The sequence below is a fragment of the Aotus nancymaae genome, unplaced genomic scaffold, assembly GCF_030222135.1.
Source record: "Aotus nancymaae isolate 86718 unplaced genomic scaffold, 86718_ANA_hifiasm-v0.15.2.pri h1tg000028l, whole genome shotgun sequence".
In the NCBI taxonomy this organism is placed as follows: Eukaryota; Metazoa; Chordata; class Mammalia; order Primates; family Aotidae; genus Aotus; species Aotus nancymaae.
This window is the reverse complement of record NW_026988441.1, coordinates 15,114,688-15,132,992: the sequence shown is the minus strand read 5'-3', so window position 1 is coordinate 15,132,992 and position 18,305 is coordinate 15,114,688. Positions and strand designations below refer to the sequence as shown.

General features: G+C 52.9%; 1 protein-coding gene across 8 annotated transcripts in view; it reads left to right on the top strand.

The window, feature by feature from the left end:
* ACTN4 (actinin alpha 4) overlaps positions 1-18,305 on the top strand; it is an 80,593-nt gene that overhangs the window by 39,851 nt on the left and 22,437 nt on the right. For all 8 annotated transcript variants that reach the window (XM_012436076.3, XM_012436055.3, XM_064381344.1 and 5 more), the window contains exons 2-5: positions 11,301-11,415; positions 11,650-11,769; positions 15,545-15,631; positions 16,645-16,732. In XM_012436076.3, coding sequence (XP_012291499.1) covers positions 11,301-11,415; positions 11,650-11,769; positions 15,545-15,631; positions 16,645-16,732 — 410 coding nt within the window. The remainder of the gene's footprint in view (positions 1-11,300; positions 11,416-11,649; positions 11,770-15,544; positions 15,632-16,644; positions 16,733-18,305) is intronic.

Below are 18,305 nucleotides of genomic sequence, written 5' to 3'. Positions count from 1 at the left end.
ATATTTACAAATTGTATATCTGATAAGGCTCTGCTGTCCAGAATGTATGAAGAACTCTTACAACTCAGTAGTAAAAAGACAAGCGAGTTAAAAATAGGCAAAGGATTCAAATAGACATTTCTCCAAAGAAGATTTACAAATGATCAATAGGCACGTGAAAAGATGTTCAATGTCATTACTAACTAGGGCAAATCAAAACCACAACACCAAAATTCCAGCATTTTGGGAGATAGAAGTGGGAAGATAGCTTGAGGCCAGGAATTGGAGACCAGCCTGGGCAACATAGTGAGACCCTATCTCTATAGATAATTAAAATAAAAAATTAGTCTGGGCGTGGTGGCTGATGCCTGTAATCTCAGCACGTTAGGAGGCCAAGGCGAGCCGATCACCTGAGGTCAGGAGTTCGAGACCAGCCTGGCCAACATGGTGAAACCCTATCTCTACCAAAAAAAAAAAAAAAAAAAAATTATCTGGGCATGGTGGCAGGTACCTGTAATCCCAGCTACTGGGGAGGCTGAGGTGGGAGAAACACTTGAACCCGGGAGGGAGAGGTTGCAGTGAGCTGAGATCACACCACTGCACTCCAGCCTGGGTGACAAGAGTGAGACCTTGTCTCAAAATAATAAGTAAATTAATAATAAAAATAAGAAATCAGCCAGGTATTGTATCATACTCCTGAAGTTCCAGCCACTTGGGAGGCTGAGGTGGGAGGATTACTTGAGCCCAGGAGTTGAAGGCTGCAGTGAGCTATAATGACACCACTGCTCCAGCCTGGGCAACAGAGCGAGACCCCAACCCTAAAACAAAAAAAACACAATGAGATACCACTGCACACCCACCATGATGGCTATAATCAGAAAGTCAGATAATAAGTATTGCTGAGGATGGGAGAAATCAGAACCCTTACGTTGCTGGTCAGGGTATAACATGGGACAGCTTCTTGGGAAAACAGTCTGGCAGTTCCTCAAATTTTAAATAAATGTTTTGTATTTTTATAGAGATGGGGTTTCACCATGTCACCCAGGCTGGTCTCGCCTCAGCCTCCCAATGTGTTAGGATTACAGGTATGAGCCACCAAGCCCAGCCAAGTTCCTCAGTTTTTTAAATATAAGAGGTATCATATGACCCAGAATTTTACTCCTAGTTATTTGCACAAAGGCAATTGAAAACATGTCCACATAAAACTTGTATGTGAATATTCATGGCAGCACTAATATCCAAAAGATAGAAGCAACCCAAAATGCCCATGAGCCAATGAATGAATAAATCAATTGTGGTATATCCATACAATGGAATGTTATTCAGACAGGAATGAAGTACTGATGCATGCTACAACATCATGACCCTTGAAAACATGCTAAGGAGAAGCCAAACTCAAAATCATATACCATATGGTTCTATTTGTATGAAATGTGCAGAATAGGCAAATCACAAGAGACAGAAATAGGTTAGTGGTTGCCAGGGGCTGGGGGCTGGGGGTTAGGGGCTCGGTATGGGGGAAGTGGGGTTGAGGATTGACTGTTACCAGTTTTGCAATGATAGACATGTTCTGGAATTACTGTATTTTTGTTTTGTTTTTTGTTTTGAGATAAGATCTCACTGTTGCCCAGGCTAGTGTAGTGGCTCAGTCATAGCTCACTGTAGCCTTGACTCCTCAGGCTTAAGTGACTACTCAGCCTTCTGAGTAGCTGGAACTACAGGCAGGAGTCACCATACTAAGTTAATTTTTAAATTTTTTTTTTAAAATATTATAAACATTTTTTTATATATAAATTTAAAGATGGTGTTCCACCATGATGGCCAGGCTGGTCTTGAACTCCTGACCTCAGGTGATCCACCCACCTCAGCCTCCCAAAGTGCTAGGGTTACAGGCATGAGCCACCGCGCCCGGCAATTTTTAAATTTTTTATAGAGATGGGGTCTCACTCCTGTGCTCAGGCAATCCTTCTGTCTGGGTGTCCCAAAGTGCTAGAATTGCAGGTGTGAGCCACCCATGCCTGGCCTTGTTCTAGAATTAGTGGTGATTGTTGCACAATCTTGTGAATATACTAAAACTCCTTGAGTTTTATATAAAAGGGTGAATTTTTAGATATGTGAATTATGTTTCAGTTTTTAAAAATTGATTTTCCAAACTCTGCATATATTTAAAGAATATATGAGACAGAGAGAAAGAAAAGCTGGATGCAAGATGTCCCAACTTGATTCCACCCGCTCCTGGATTTACTGAGCACCTACTATGTGAAAGGCACCACTCCAAGCAGTAGGTTCCCACAACAAACAGAACCCTCCTCTGGGGAGCTTATGCTGCACTTGGAGGGGAGACTGGTTATGAACAAAGAATATAGTTTCTGACGGTGATAGGTGCGGTGAGTAAAACAGTGCAGAGTGGACTGGTAGCCTGGGGGAGATGACAGAGTCCGGGGAGGCCTCCTGGGATGCTGACATTTGAGGCAAGTCCTGAGTTATGAGACGAAACCAGCCCTGTAAAGAGCTAGAGGAAGGTCTTAGACCAATATTTCTCATGAGGAGGAGACAGCACTCCAAAATCCATCCTTTGGCCTGGCGCCGTGACTCATGCCTGTAATCCCAGCACTTTGGGAGGCCGAGGTGGGCAGATCACTGGAGGTCAGTAGTTTGAGACCAGCCTGGCCAACATGGTGAAAACTCATCTCCACTGAGAATATAAAAATTAGCTGGGCGTGGTGGTGATTGCCTGTAATTGCAGCTACTTGAGAGGCTGAGGCAGGAGAATCACTTGAACCCAGGAGGTGGAGGCTGCAGTGAGCTGAGATCGTGCCACTGCACTCCAACCTGGCCACAGAGCGAGACTTGGTTTCAAAAAGAAGAAAAAAGCAAAAAGAACAAAATCCATCCTTTGTAGCAGTAACACACACACGCTTTCTGGCAGCTTGAAGGGGATTGGCCAAGGCTGGAACACTAGGTGCAGGGAGGGGGCCAGGGCAAAGAGCTGGTTTCTGGGTGGACACGCAGGACCTTTGGAATGCTCGCTGCCCCATTCAGCGGTATTTATACCTCTCCTCCAACTGCAAAGTCAGAGCTTTTTCATGTAGGCTGAGAAAACTCCGAATAAGGCAACTTCAGGCCAGGACATAAGACACATTCCATATTTCACTGTAATTGCTTTCAAATTAGGTTATGTCGTCATGCAGCAGGCACACACAGTGTACTTGCTTTGCCCCTGGCCGGGGTTGGGTCCTGGACGGGCAGCCCCGTGTGTCCCCAGACCTGAGAGCCTGTGCAGGCAGGGCTGTTTGCATCCCACATTGCTGCACCCATCTAATTTGTGGCCGTGTTACTGTGACCTGCTCATTTTCTGTTCTTTCAGCCTGCTCCCTGGCTTTTATCTCCTTCAGAATCTGGTGACACTGAATATTCAAAAAGTGCTCAGGTGTGCAGTCTCACAGACAGGTGAGAGGCTCCACAGTCCCCCTTACCAGAGCAAGCACCTCTGCCTGTGCCTCTGGTAACCCAGATTCCAGAAGGTTTAGCCGTCAGGTCCTGAAAGCGCCTTTGTAGTTGGTGATGAAGCCCATGGGCCGGGAAGCCGTTTCTGCTTTCAGGAACTGAAAAGATGCCCCAGCGGGGCTAGCCCTTGCCTGAAGTCTGGCAATAGACTGGCAGATGGGTGATAAGAAGGCTGGGTGCCTACCCCAGGAATAAATAGCTGTCCCTCCCCTGTGCCCAAGCCTCAGACACCCTTCTTAAGGACCCGTGGAAGCAGGAACCATGGGCAGCATCAGAGGCCACAGCAGGCAAGGTGGGCGTTCAGGAGGTGGGACCGCGCCCTCCCCCTCAAAGCAGCTGATGCCCCAGAGGAGCGGCAAACCCTACACGGTATTTCAGAGCCAAGGTTTGAAAACTCCCAGGATGCTAGGGAGCCCTGTCTGGCCTCTGGCTACCTCGGGGGGACTTTCTGTGGCCAATTGCAGTCAGCTCTGAGCCTGGGGAAGATGCACACAGGCTGGTTCTCCTAGGTCAGCCTGTTGGCCTGTGATGTCCTGCTGAGTGGGTGGGTGGTGTACACGGCAGAAGGGGGTTGTGGCATGAGGCAGCAAACAGTTTTTTCTAAACTCTTGCCATGCCTGGAGTGTGTGGAATCCACATGTGAGCATCAGCTTGGTGGGTGGGGAGAGTGAAGCCTCTGACCTGGTCCGGATCCTGTGCTATGAAGTGCAGAGCTGGTACTCTCACCCGTCCTGAGGGATGGCTTGAGCCTGTTTCTAGGCCCAAAGCAACTTTGCAAGAGACTCCCTTTATTCTGGGCTTAGTGGAATTCCAGCTTCAACAGCCATTTCCCTCCACCCCCTTCAGTTCTGAGAACATGTTTTGTAACAGGAAGGCAGGAAGAAAAGAGAAGGCGAGTTTGTTCAGCTGGGTCAGCCGCATCCCACCAGGGCCCTTTCTTGCCTTGAGCTCACCATCGCTCTACCCACTGGAACCACTCAGTTGCCCTGTGTCTGCCGAATGTTTGTTTCTTATTCAGTGCCCCAGAGTAGAGAGGGCTTTGCCTCTTTGGGTTGGGGGAGGGAGTAATTGATGAATAGCTCATTAAAGCCCACTGCTGCCACATTCCTGGGTGTTTAGGTCATCTTGTGAACAATATCCATCATTCATTCACCTACCGCCCCACATCCTGGCAGCTGAGAGGGGTCCCTGTGACGCAGGAAGGACTTTGTGACCAGAGATGCTAGGTCCCCATCTCCCTCCTGCAGCCCATAGTGACAAAGCAGAAACAGCTCTTGGGGCTCCCTGAAGCCTGCCTTAGCCGGGTCACCATGGGCCTCAGCACACGGAGGGATGACAGTGGATCCCAACTTAACCAGCAAGCTTGCCTTTCTCTGTTCTTCCAACCCCTGCCACTTTCCCCCACTCACACCCTGTGCTATTTTAGCAACCAGAGAAGCCTCTCTAATAGGCTGCCTGCGTGCAGGGCAAGCTCTGAAGCCTCCTCTCTGGTTTGTTTCACGTGTGTTCTCAAAGACAGACGAGTCCACATCCTTCCTTCCTCCCTAGATAGGTCAAGGGCTGGGTGCAAGCTCCCTTCACAGGAGGGCCAGGGACAGGCTGGGAGCAGTGGGGCCACCCTTTGAGAAGCAGGCGAGCTGCTGGGGCATTGCTCTGCCTGCCTGCCTTGCTCTCTGAGTTCACCTCCAGCTCAGGGACCAAGGGCGGGCTGGGGCCTTTTTTTTTTTCGAGACAGAGTCTTACGTCTGTCACCCAGGCTGGAGTGCAGTGGTGCAATCTTGGCTCACTGCAACCTCCACCTCCCAGGTTCAAGTGATTCTCCTGTCTCAGCTTCCTGAGTAGCTGGGATTACAGGTGTGCACCACCACACCGGCTAATTTTTGTATTTTTAGTAGAGCTGAGGTTTCACCTTGTGGGCCACGCTAGTCTCGAACTCCCGACCTCAAGTGATCTGCCCACCTCAGCCTCCCAAAGTGCTGGATTACAGGCTGGAGCCACCGCACACAGCCCGCGCTGGGGCTTTCTTGACCTGACTCAGCAGAATTGTCTCTCCCTTACCGGCCGGCACCTCCCATTCCACTCAGACATCGTGGAATGAATGCCCACCCCGTGTTTGTGTATATCAGCTTCATGACATTAAGCAAGTCACTGAACCTCTCCCTCTCCTCAGTTTCCTCATCAAATGGAGATGATATCTCACGTGATCATGGGGTTGGAGGTTTTAAAGAGTGGCTAATGTGTAAATAGAACCAGCATTTAGCTATTATTGCATAATTACCTTTAATATGTCATCCCTGCCCGCCCCCCAATGCTGAATGTAATTTTGGGAGGGTTTTTGAGACAGGTTCTGGCTCTGTCACCCAGGCTGGAGTGCACTGACCCTATCTCAGCTCACTGCAACCTCTGCCTCCCAGGCTCAAGCTGTCCTCCTACTTCAGCCTCTTGAGTAGCTGGGACTACAGGCAAGCAGCACCACACCTGGCTAATTTTTATAGTTTTTGTAGAGATAGGATTTTGCCATGTTGCCTACGCTGGTCTCGAACTCCTGGGCTAAAAAAATCCTCCCGCCTTGGCCTCCCAAAGTGCTGGGATTACAGGTGTGTGCCACAGTACCCAGCCAGAACGTAAATGATAACTGTTTTTCGTCCTCCTGTGTCCAGTACATAATAGGGCTACGAGTCAGTATTTGTGAAGCAGGTGCATGCCTCTTAGGTGCAATGCTGAGGGCACGGACATTGCCATGTTCTGGACGGTCAGAGTCACTGCTGCCCCTAGAAGGAGACCCTGATGATGATGCCCAGGAGAGCTCAATGCTTTTTGCCTTTCCTTCCTCTCACAGAGAGCTGGCAGCTCTGGTTCCTCCCAAATGAAATGGAAACCTTGAGTTTACCTTCTCCTTTGGTGTGCCGACAGGGCACTTCTGCCTTCCTCCTCCTGCCAGAGGGAGGGAGTTTCTCTGAGGGGCTCTTCACCCTGCTTTATTCCTGCCCATCACATGTTGACCCTTGTCCCCTTTGGCTCTTTCCCTGCATGGCAGGGACAGCATGACTGTTTAATGGCCTTGTGAGGCCAGCCTCACTACTTCACTCTCTTCCATCTCCGAGGGGGCTCTGTCCCTTCTTCAGGAGGGCTTTGGCATGTACTCTTCCCAGTATCTGGAAGATATCTCATTTTTGTCTTATTAACTCCTTATCCTTCAGCTCAGAGTTTGAGAATGACCTCTTCAGGTTCACCTTTTTGCGTCCGCCCTGCCACTTGCTCAGTGCTCCCCTGCCATGCTGACCGTGCTGTTCAGCTCCCATCACAGGGCAGGGGCGCAAATGCAGCAGAACACCCTGTGGGCCCCGGGAGCCAGAGCACCTGCCTTTAAACCCAGCTCTGTAACTTTCTGGGTTCATGCCTGATGGGGCCAAGCCACTTCACCTCTCAGGCCCTCCATTTCCTCATCTGTAAAATGGAGGCAGTACTAGCACCTCCCTCACAAGCTGACTATGAGGGTGAGAGAACTGGTAAGTGACCAAGTGCCTCGAGCAGTGCCTAGCGCCTAGTAGACTCTATGGACGTATCTGCTGCAGTTACTGCTATTATAATCACCACTTTTCCTATGGGCGTTATTTCTGGAGTGGAGTGATTGCTGGATTAATGAGATCAGACTGGGAGCCTCATGAGAGTGTCCACTTTTGCTCACTGTTACAGATTCGGCACAGGGCCTGGCCCTCTGCTGACCCCCAGCACATGCTTGCCCAGGAAATGAATATGTACGGACTCATGGTGGCCTGGGGCGTTGCAGGGTCGGCTGCTCACACTTTGAGACTACTGCATGGTAGAGGGTGGCATGGTGGGCGCACGGGGCCTCCATCTATAGAAACCACCTCTCCACACCATCCACCCTACGCAGCATAGTCTAAACTGGGTAGGGAGAGGAAGGGTGGAAGCAGAGTGTTATTTTTGTAACCAAGTAGAAAAAGCGATGAATTTTTAATGTCCCATTCTAACTCCAGCTCCTACTCACCGGTCTCTCTGCATGGAGAAGTGGCTGTTGTGGTCACCCTGTTCCAGAGGGTGGCTTTGTGAGCCTCTGGTGTCAATAGATGCCCCTCATCTTCCAGGAGGCCATCAGTGGGGTTCCCCAAGCCTGTGTCAGGTCCAGGTCCGGGTGGGAGTTCTCTCCTGCATCATCCAGGCCAGGCGAGTGAGTGCCTTCCCTAAGCACTGGTTCTGTGCTTGGGGCTCTGCCTGCGTGCAGTCAGGAAGACGGAGCACACGGAAGAGTTACCACTGATTTCAAAGCAGACTTTCCTTTGACACATGTTGATTGACATGTCATTTTGTTTAATCCCTATCTCAACCTCTCGGTTATGGTCCTTGTTTATCAGTAAGGAAACTGAGGCTTATTGCTTGCCCAAGGCTTCAGCGGCAGAGGCAAGATTGTGACGCCCAAGCTCTTGTTTACTACCCAGTGAAAATGAGCGCAGTAGGATGTGTGTATGGAGAGTGGGTAGTACAGCAGCCCCTCTGAGGACAAGTGGCCGGAACCCAAGGGGCGAGATTTGTTCAGAGCCTCCGCAGGGTGGGGTGGGGGCCATCCAAGGAGAGTCTCCTGCCATCTCATTTTCCCTGCATACCAGGGGGTGGGCTGAGGGCCTTTGCAGAGGAGACTAGATCACAGCACGTGCTTGTGCGTATGTGTGCGTGCACACGTGTGTGATTCATCTGGCTCTTAGGCTCTTTATGCCAAGGAGTGTGTCAGATGCTTTAAATGGATTTTCCCCAGTTTAATTCTTAGAGTACACTGCAGGAGGTAGATTCTGATAAATCCATCTTACAGGAAAGGAAACAGACTTAAGTAGGTAAAGAAGCATTCAAACCCAGGTCTGTGCTCCTGCAGGGGCAGCCCACACAGGCTGATGTTGTGAGGGGTGCTGTGCGTACATGTGCCTGGCCCTCCCGGCAGCCCAGGTGCCTAGGTCTGGGCCCAGCCACACCAGAGCACAGGGGCCTCACCCTCAGGAATAGCCCTCCTGTGTTCTCAGGCTGTGGGATGTGTCTTGGCTATTTTGCTGCCCAACAGTGCTGCTTTCAGGCACATGTGAGAGGAGAGGCCCGGCATCCACGGCCACTTCATTCCCAGCCCATTTGCTGCTGCCCTCTGTTCTGCAGGACTGCTGGGCTCCACGCCTGCTTGCTGCCCACCATCAAAACTGGCAGTGCTCTGGCCCTATAAAGGCGCAGGCGCCATGCCTCCCACCCCTCGGAGCTCACACATGGTAGAAGAGAGAGCTCATGTGCATGGAACATCCAATAAGTCCATCCAAAAGTAACTGGGGGATGCTGCCAGAGAGATGCCAAGGGCTGCATGGTGCTGAGGGCAGGCCGGGACAGAGCTGGCATACTGTGGAAGGAGTGGGCAGGACTCCTGAGACCAGGGTGGGGAGGGAGGAGACCCTGGGAGGCACAAGGTCATCCAGAGAGCTGCTACTTCTTGAGCACTGCTGTGTGCACTGCAGGCATGGCCACCTTGAGTCCTCACACTGCCCGTGGCCTAGGTGGTATCTTCATCCCCACGCTGCTGAGGAGGAAATGAAAGTTAGGAAGGTTGGGTGACGTGTCAGCATGAGTGGTGTAAGCAGGGTTCCAGCCCTGGGCTCTCTGAATTCACCATTGAATGTGGGAGGCTGGGAAGGTGAGTTAGCGAGCTTCGTAATGAGAACCTGCTTTGGTTCTCATCTCTCCCCTCAAGGAGCTCCTAGCCATGGGAGGGTGGGAGACTAACAGGAACTGTTAAGAGACCAGAGAGCAAGGGTAGGATGTGGTCTGCAGGGAGGAGGGTGTCCAAGTCAGAGCCAGGTCAGGGAAGCCATGGTGCGGGTGCCCTCCAGGTGTGGCATTTGGCCTGACTTGAGGAGTGCCAAGGGCTGGCTACATGGCGGGGCGGGGTGGAGCGGAGGTATCCTTAGTGGGGAACAGCGTTGTTCCACCAGGAGAGGTCTCTGTTTCCCAGGCAGAGGAATCCTCCATGGCGAGAGGTGGGGCGGAAGTGGTCTAGCTGTCCACGCTTGGAAGCCCCATGCTGGGTCCACACTGTGGTGCGGTGTATTAATTAGGCAGCTGTTTTGTCTGGGAAGGGGCTTTGCGTTGAGTCTCCCTGAATAAGCAGGACTGGCGACAGTTGTCAAAACACATGGTGCTTGGCCAGAGCCTCCATGGAAGCCCCTTGTCCTCTGCATGGCCTCTGCCTGCACCCTGGGCGTGGAATGTGCTCTTGTGTGTCCCTGGCGGTCTGCCCACTTCTACACTGGCCCCTGCAGATGGAGGGGGTGGGGTACAGGGGTTCCTATAAGAAGCAGACACTTGGGATTTTTCCCAGGCCCTGTTGCGGGAGGTTGCGTGGGCTGGTTTCCCTGAAGGTGCCTGGGCGTGTTGGCGTTAACTGATCTGAGATTTTCTGTGGCCCTAATGTCTATGAGCATGCCCTAGCTCGCAGGAGGCTGAGTAGCCAGGCACCACCAGGAGGCTGTATGCCCCGTGCCTGGGTGCACTTATGCCCTGTCAGCATCATTGTTCTGTTAGGGTGAGGGACTTAGACTTCTTGTTTAGTACCCTCCTTCCCTTCCAGCTGATCCTCAGAAACATTTTCCTTAGATGCGGCTGCTTACCCTGGTGAGGGTGGCCTGCCTCCCACTTGCCTTCCAGTCTTCTCTAAGCTGCATTGGGTCTTAAAAATAGGAAGGATAGGCCTGGGTGCGGTGGTTCATGCCTGTAATCCCAGCACTTTGGGAGGCCGAGGTGGGCAGATCATAAGGTCAGGAGTTCAAGACCAGCCTGGCCAACATGGTGAAACCCCATCTCTACTAAAAATAAGAAAATTACCTGGGCATGTTGGCACGCACCTGTAGTCCCAGTTACTTGGGAGGCTGAGGCATGAGAATCTCTTGAACCTGGGAGGTGGAGGTTACAGTGAGCCAAGATCGTGCCACTGCACTCCAGCCTGGGTGAGAGAGCAAGACTCCATCTCAAAAAAAAAAGAGTAGGAAGGATGGGACATGGCATGTTCTCCAGGAGAGAGAAGTTCGGGGGAATCTTGCTCGCAGGAAGTCAGAGTACACAGTCGTGCACACAGGGCTCAGGGCTTGCGCTGGACCACCCAAAGCTAGAAGAGAGACTCAAAGAAACCCTCTATTTATGGGAGCTTTTCTTTTCCTGCCACTTTCCTGACCCGGGTTGTATCTGTGTAAGTGATTGGAATGTGGCAGCCTGAGCTCCTGCCTGAGAGGAGTGGCTCTGGGTCAAGGAAGCCAGGGTCCAGCTGGGGCCTGTGGGTCTGCCTGGGAGATGAAGGGCTGACCTTCATCAAGAAAACATAAGCCCCTTGAGGGCAGGGACCCAACCTGTTGATTCCACACCACCGAGCCTGGTGTTCAGTCATGTTCATGTGACCAAATGAGCAGGTGGCGGGCTGAGGCACTTTTGTCTGATGTGTGTACTGGGTTTTCACGAGGCAGCTTTGGGGTGTGGAAAAAGCACGTGTTGCCAAAATGGACAGACTTGGGTTCAAATCCAAGCTCTGCCACTTACCACCTGGATGATCTTGTGGTGGGTCGTTAACTACCCTGAACTTCAGTTTCCTCAAGTCTGCCTCCCGGTGTCACTGTGAGGATCAGAAAGAATGTGTGTCTTGGGCATGGACGGTGTCGGCAAGTGCTCTGTGACAGTTGTGGTTCTCCTGAGGTCGGGGCTGGGGCCCAGCAGGTGTGTGGAGAGAGCTCCGATGGCCAGGCTGACTCTGTGCACCACCCTTTGTTCTGCTTTCCCAGACCTTCACGGCATGGTGCAACTCCCACCTGCGGAAGGCAGGCACACAGATCGAGAACATTGATGAGGACTTCCGAGATGGGCTCAAGCTCATGCTGCTCCTGGAGGTCATATCAGGTGAGGCTCCCAGCCACGCAGTGCCACCCAGCGCTGGCAAAGATGCTCAGCCATGGCGGTCCCCAGAGATGCTGCCCACCCAGCTGTCCTGTTGCTCCTGGGGATGAGAGGGGTCCCCTTAACAGCTGCACAGCAGCCTAGTGGGTGGGGCTGGAGTGGTTTGGTGGGCCAGCAGGGGGACCTGGTTTTGGAGAACAGAGGAAACTCTAAAGCTTTTCTCTGTCTTTTTCTCAGGGGAGCGGTTACCTAAGCCGGAGAGGGGGAAGATGAGAGTGCACAAAATCAACAACGTGAACAAAGCACTGGACTTTATTGCCAGCAAAGGTGTCAAGCTGGTCTCCATCGGGGCAGAAGGTGAGCTGGAGATGGGGCAGGCAGGGTCCTGCTCAGTTTCTGACCTTCAGGCTCTGAGGCACGACATCTGCATTCTGAAGAGAAGTTTTGTTGGTGGCAGGGCACTTGGGGCACTCAAAGACCCAGTACATACTCAGCAGTGATCACAACAACTGCTCTTGATACGATGCTGGGCCCATAAGCTCCCCCAACCCCTCGGAAAAATCCAGTGGGCGCAGTCCAAATCTGGAAAGTGTAACCCACCCAACCACGAGGGGCTGTGGCTTCTGCAGGGGGAGGAATGGTTTTGACTCGGACTCAGGTCACCCTCACTGGTTCTCCTTGGGCCAGGCTTAGCAGACAGTGACAAATTCGTGCCATGGCCTCTCTCTGTACCAGGAACACCTTTGCCATTATTCCCTGCCTGGAATCAGAAGGGGACTGGAGGCCCTGTGTCAGGCATTGGGGCAGGGAGTGCATGGCCAAAGGTCAGTACCCAGACTTTGCCCTGCATGCACAGGCTTGGAGTGTTTGGCCTCTGACCACCTGAGGATCCTCCTGGGCCTCATGTAGATAACCAGGACCACAATCCACCACCTGCAGGCCCTCACTAGAGCAGTGGAGCGGACTCTCAGCAGGACCCCTGGGCTGAGCTCCCAGGCGCTTTTAGAGACAGGCGAGGCCTGATGGAGCCCAGAAACTCCCCAGCAGCCTGGGCCCGCAGTTCCGCTCATTAGTCAGAGCAGGGTTTCTTCACCCTGACATCCATGTTGTCCCAGCTTTTAGAAAAACAAAGAAAACTAATTGCCATTAATGACAGGAGCCTGAGAGTTTGGCCAAGACTCCGGGCCAGAATGTTATACTGAGTTCCAAGGCTCTGCCCCAGCCCAGGACCTCTGCGAGGAGGGGTGCCAAGCCTTGCATGCCACAGTCGAGGTGGTTGGTGTTTGTTTAAAAAAAATCACTACCCAAAAATTCAGTCAGGCCCTGAGATTTTCTGTCCTTGCATGGATCTTTCCTCCGGGCTCTGCTCCAGCCTTCTGCTTCTCACAGCTGCATTTATTTTGCTCAAATGCTAGTCTTTAAATACAGAAGGGTTTAGAGGAGAGACCCATGGCAGTCATCAGTTTTCATTTGGAGAAAAACTTGGTCTAAAACTGTTCTTTTCATGCCCAAATTGGTTCATTCCCAATCCCTGCGACCATGGGGCCTTGGAACAAATGGAGGCGTTCCTGGGTCCCAGAGTACCTGAGAACCCCGTCCCACCCTGTCCCCTGTTCTTCCACACAGTCGGGCAGTTGCAGGAGCATGGCTTCCCTATGGGGGTGATGAGAGGGGCCAGAGGCACAGCTGCACGTCAGAGATGCAGCTGGTGGATGTGTCATGAGAAACGCGGCCCTCTTCGCCTCACCGGAACTCCATAAGCCCTCCGTGACCAGCTGCACCTGTACCCACTGGGCTGGGGAGCTGCAGCCTCGTCTGGCTCTGCAGGATCGGCCTTCGGGAGGTGCATAGCGTAGATTCCCTGAGGCTTGAGCTGCCTTGCTGCACTAAGGGGCAGGTGGCGCTGCTCAGTTTCTGGGTTTGGGGCTCTGAACCGTAGGACAGGGTGGACACTGGGTCCCTCCCCTGCCTCCAGGCAGCAGAATGAGCATATTTCCTCCTCCCAAAACCCAAAAGCTGTGACCCTGCTGTGGGAGCTTCTCAGCTGTAGCTCATGGAGCCCCCGCTCCTCTGGGTGTGTCCCCAGAGAAGGTGGTCCCCATCTTTTCTATGACCTCTCCACCTGCTTCCAAGCAAGCCTGCCCTGGAGTGTTCTGCTCAGAGGTCGGTGAGCAGGGTCTCCTGTGGTGTCCTTGGCCTTTAGCTCTGCAGTTAGCTTTGGAACTCACCCCTCTGCCCAGCCCTTTGCCGAGAGTGGCTGCAGCAGTGGAGCCCCTCTGTCTTCTTCGGAAGCCATGTCACCATGCCCCTTGCATCTGTCGTGTTGACCAAGCTGCACGCCTGGCTGGTGGACTCTGGGATGAAGTACTCCCTTCTCTCACCCAGCTGCAGACACACAGCTGCCCTAGGCCTTGCAGAGATGGTTTTTCTCTAAGTTGTTGAGGCTGAGGAAGGTGTGGTCCAAGCTCTTCTTTTGAAAAGTGTCAACAAAATTTCTTTTTATTCTTGAGGTGGAGTCTCGTTCTTGTCGCCTAGGCTGGAGTGCAGTGGCGCAATCTTGGCTCACTGCAACCTCTGCCGCCTGGGCTCAAGCAATTCTCCTGTCTCCTGCCACCATGCCCGGCTAATTTTTGTATTTTAATAGAGATGGGGTTTCACCATCTTGTCCAGGCTGATCTCGAACTCCTGACCTCAAGCGATCTGCCTGCCTCAGCCTCCCAAGTGCTGGGATTAAGCCACCACTCTCGGCCGCAAATGTTTGTTTTTAGGTTAGTTCAGAAAGCGTGCAGCCTGGCCACCTGGCCTCAGGCCCCTGCTCTCCCCTTCCTGACAACACAGCAGCTGCGCTTGTTCCTTACTGGCCTTCCAGGCACTGGATCCAGTGGTGGTCAGAGCAGTCCCACCCTCATGAATGCAGGCAGACGGTGAACAAGTAAACAGTCCAACCAACACGTGATTTCACGTGGTAATGTCTGGGGACAGCACAGGGGCCAGGGAGAGAAGAATGGGATGGCAGGTGGGGGATCTCCTTGGGAAGGGCAGTCAGGGAAGCCACTATGAGAGGTGATAGGAGCAGAGGCTTGCATGATAAGGATTAGCCAGTTGGGGGTTGCAGGCTGGGAGTGTGCTTTGTGAGTGGACAGAAGATATGAGTTTCTCAAAGCAAGAAGGAGCCTGGCTTGCCCAGAGGATGCAGCTAGAGAATTTTGGGAGGATGGCAGGGCCTGGGCCTTTAGGACAAGCCCTTTCCCTGTGTGCCAGGCACGGTGGCTCATGCCTGCAAATCTCAGTACTTGGGGATGCCAAGGTGGGAAGATCACTTGAGCAGGAGTTTGAGACCAGCCTGGGCAACATAGCAAGACCCAGCCCCTACAAAAAGTTTAAAAACTAGCCAGATGTGGTGGTGTACCATCTGTAGTCCCAGCTACTTGGGAGACTGAGGCAAGAGGATTGCTTGAGTCCAGGCAGTGGAGGCTGCAGTGAGCTATGACTACACCACTGCATTCCAGCCAGCCAGACCCTGTCTCAAAAGAAGAAAGCTGACCATGCTGGCTGCTGTGTCGATGTGGATTATGGGTGGGGAGGGTATATAGGAGGCAGCCGCATTGAGCTCTGGAGATGACAGTGGCTTAGACAAGGGTATTGGCAGTGGGATTGGAAGGAAGTGGACAGATTCACAATAAAAATAATGTAGTGCACATTTGCTGACCAGGAGGTGAAAAAGACCACCTTTGCTCTGAGAGCAGAAGCCTGGGGCGCTCCCCTGTAATCAGGAGGTACGCAGATGGAGGCAGAATGCACAGAGCACTGAGTTGAGAGAAGTGTGAATGGAAGTCATGTGCCTAGGACCAGCCTCTCAGAGGAGCAGTTTTTTGAGCAGGGTCAGGAGAAGGAGCTGGCTGTGGGGCAAGGGACACTCATGACCAGAAGCCTGCAGGCGCTCAGCAGCAGGAGGCTGTGGAACTGTGCAGCCCAGAGACTGTTCGTGGATTTTCTCCCAGGGGAGATGCAGCTGGGGGATGGTTCAGAGTCGTTCTCTAGATGGGGCTGGAAGGCCACCTTCAGGTTGGGTGGAGGAACCTCACTCTGGTTTTAACAACCTTCTGCCCTCTGCCCTCTTCCCTGTGTGCAGAGATTGTGGACGGCAATGCAAAGATGACCCTGGGAATGATCTGGACCATCATCCTTAGGTTCGCCATCCAGGACATCTCCGTGGAAGGTGAGAGCAACCTGTACTGCCCCCCTTCCCACCTGAGTCAGGGTGGGTTAGAGGAGAGTTGAAGTGTGGTCTTCATGCTTCGGGCCTCTTTCCTGCTTCCTTGGGGTCGCTCACAGGGCCTGGCCCTCGCAGGAGTAGTCAGTGGGTGACAGGTGAAGGGAGGCCCCTCCCAGCCACTCGCCCCTTGGCTCCAATGCCCTCCGAGTGCCTTTACTTTTGCAGCCTCATCTCAGTGGACCCTCACCCCACCCTCGTGAGGTGGACAAGTATGGCTGGGCCCATTTTACAGTCCAGGAACCCAAATCCCAGAACAGACTAGTGATGGAGTTGGGCCTGAGCCTGGTTCATTGTCTGCTTGACATCCCTGTCCTTGAACCTTGGCCCCCATGGACCAAGTAGGAGCTCAGGACGTCCAGGAATGGACAACTTGGCTTCCCTGCAAGCACCTGTGTGCACACAGGGTGGGCAGAGCCACCTGGGCCAGTGTGCAGGGGCTCCTGGGTGCCAGGTCACAGTGATGACTGGGAGAGATGTGCTTTCTGCCCTCACAGGGCTCCTGGTCTGTGAGGACAGCCAAGCTGTCCATGAAGAACAGAAGGGCCCCATAGACCTCTCCACAGCTTGTTCAAAAGAGGCCAAGGCCGGTGTCAAGGGCTTGTCTGGCAGTGTGTTCTGGTAGTGAGAGGCACAGGCTTGGTGGTTGGGCACACGGCACGGATTCAGGCCCTGATGCCACCACTTCCTGGGGCAGCCCTGGTCAAGTGACTTTCCTCAGAGCCGTGAGGATTAGGCTGGGCCATATGTCCTGGCAGTTAGGCCTGGCATCATTTGTCTGCATCCGGAATGGGAGTGGCCGTCCCACTGCTATCACTGCTGCTGTGTTAGGACTGATGTCCTCTCCCCTTGGATTTTGTTTGGCCCCCAGGCCTGAGGCTGAAAGTCCCATCCAACTTGGGCTGAGTTCTGAGGGTTTATTTTTGAGCCAGTGCTCACTGTCCTTGTGTGTTTTGCAGAGACCTCCGCCAAGGAAGGGCTCCTTCTCTGGTGCCAGAGAAAGACAGCCCCGTATAAGAACGTCAATGTGCAGAACTTCCACATCAGGTAAGCACCAGCCTTGCTCATCCTCTCAGTTCCTCTGGAACCTGAGATCCTTCCTCCCACCTGCTCTGTTTCCTGTGTTTTTGTTGTGGTCTGTGAGATGCCAGCCCTCAGCCAGCCCCTCCTGTGCCACAAGCCCTGCAAGCCCATGGAAAGGTCACCTGGTCCTCTCTGAGGAAGAGGAGACAGTTTCCCAGCCATCCAGGCTAAAGGCAGTAAGATCAGCCCTCTCGCCGGCCTTATGGAATCTTCTTCCTCCCCAGGCAAGGTGACTCTCAGAAGCAACAATAAAGCTCTTCATTTTATTTTTGAGACAGGTTTTTGAGATGGAGTTTCACTCTGTCGCTCAGGCTGGAGTGCAGTAGTGCGATCTCGGCTCACTGCAGCCTCTGCCTCCTGGGTCCTGGTTCAAGCAATTCTCCTGCCTCAGCCCCCAAGTAGCTGGGATTATAAGCACGTGCCACCATGCCCAGCTAATTTTTGTATTTTTAGTAGAGACAGGGTTTCACCATGTTGACCAGGCTGGTCTTGAACTCCTGACCTCATGATCCGCCCTCTTTGGCCTCCCAAAGTACTGGGATTACAGGCGTGAGCCACCGCACCCGGCCAAGACAGGGTCTTGTGCTGTTACTCAGGCTGGAGTGCAGTGATGTGATCACTCCTCACTGGTGCCATAGCCTAGGCTCAAGTCATCCTCCTGCCTCAGCCTCCCAAATAGCTGGGACCGCAGGCACATACAGCCACACTTGGCTAATTTTGTCTTTTATTTTTAGTAGGAACAGGATCTTCGTATTTGCCCAGGCTGGATTTGAACTCCTGAGCTCAAGCAGTCCTCCTGCCCCAGCCTCCCAAAGTGCTGGGATTACAGATGTGAGCCACTGCCTGCCCCTGGCCTGTTCCTTTATTTTGACAGCTCAAGTGAATTTTTTTTTTTTGAGTAAGAGTTTCGCTCTTGTTACCCAGGCTGGAGTGCAATGGCACGATCTCAGCTCACCGCAACCTCCGCCTCCTGGGTTCAGGCAATTCTCCTGCCTCAGCCTCCTGAGTAGCTGGGATTACAGGCACGCACCACCATGCCCAGCTAATTTTTTGTATTTTTAATAGAGACGGGGTTTCACCATGTTGACCAGGATGGTCTCGATTTCTTGACCTCGTGATCCACCCGCCTCGGCCTCCCAAAGTGCTGGGATTACAGGCGTGAGCCACCGCGCCTGGCCAAAAGTGAATTGTTTTTAGAATTGCTAGTGAATTTAGTGTTGGGGAAGAATGTACTCTGTGGCTGCTAAGATGAACAAGCCTCAGCTCCACCATGAACCTGCTTCCCTCAGGGTGAGGGGGAGATGAGACATGTCCACCATCTCCCTAGCTGAGGCAAGCATGGGCAGTGTCACATGAGGTCCAGGGTGCGGCAAGAGGCGGGTCTGCCCAGTGGTTGGGAGTTACCGGCTCTAAGGGCGGCCCTGAGGTCAGATCCGGTTTGCCCTGTGGCTCCACAGTCTCCTGCGTGGACCCGCCTAGGAATGAAGAGCAGGGCCTCATGGGATTTGTAGCGGCGTCAGGCTCTCCGGGACCTTTG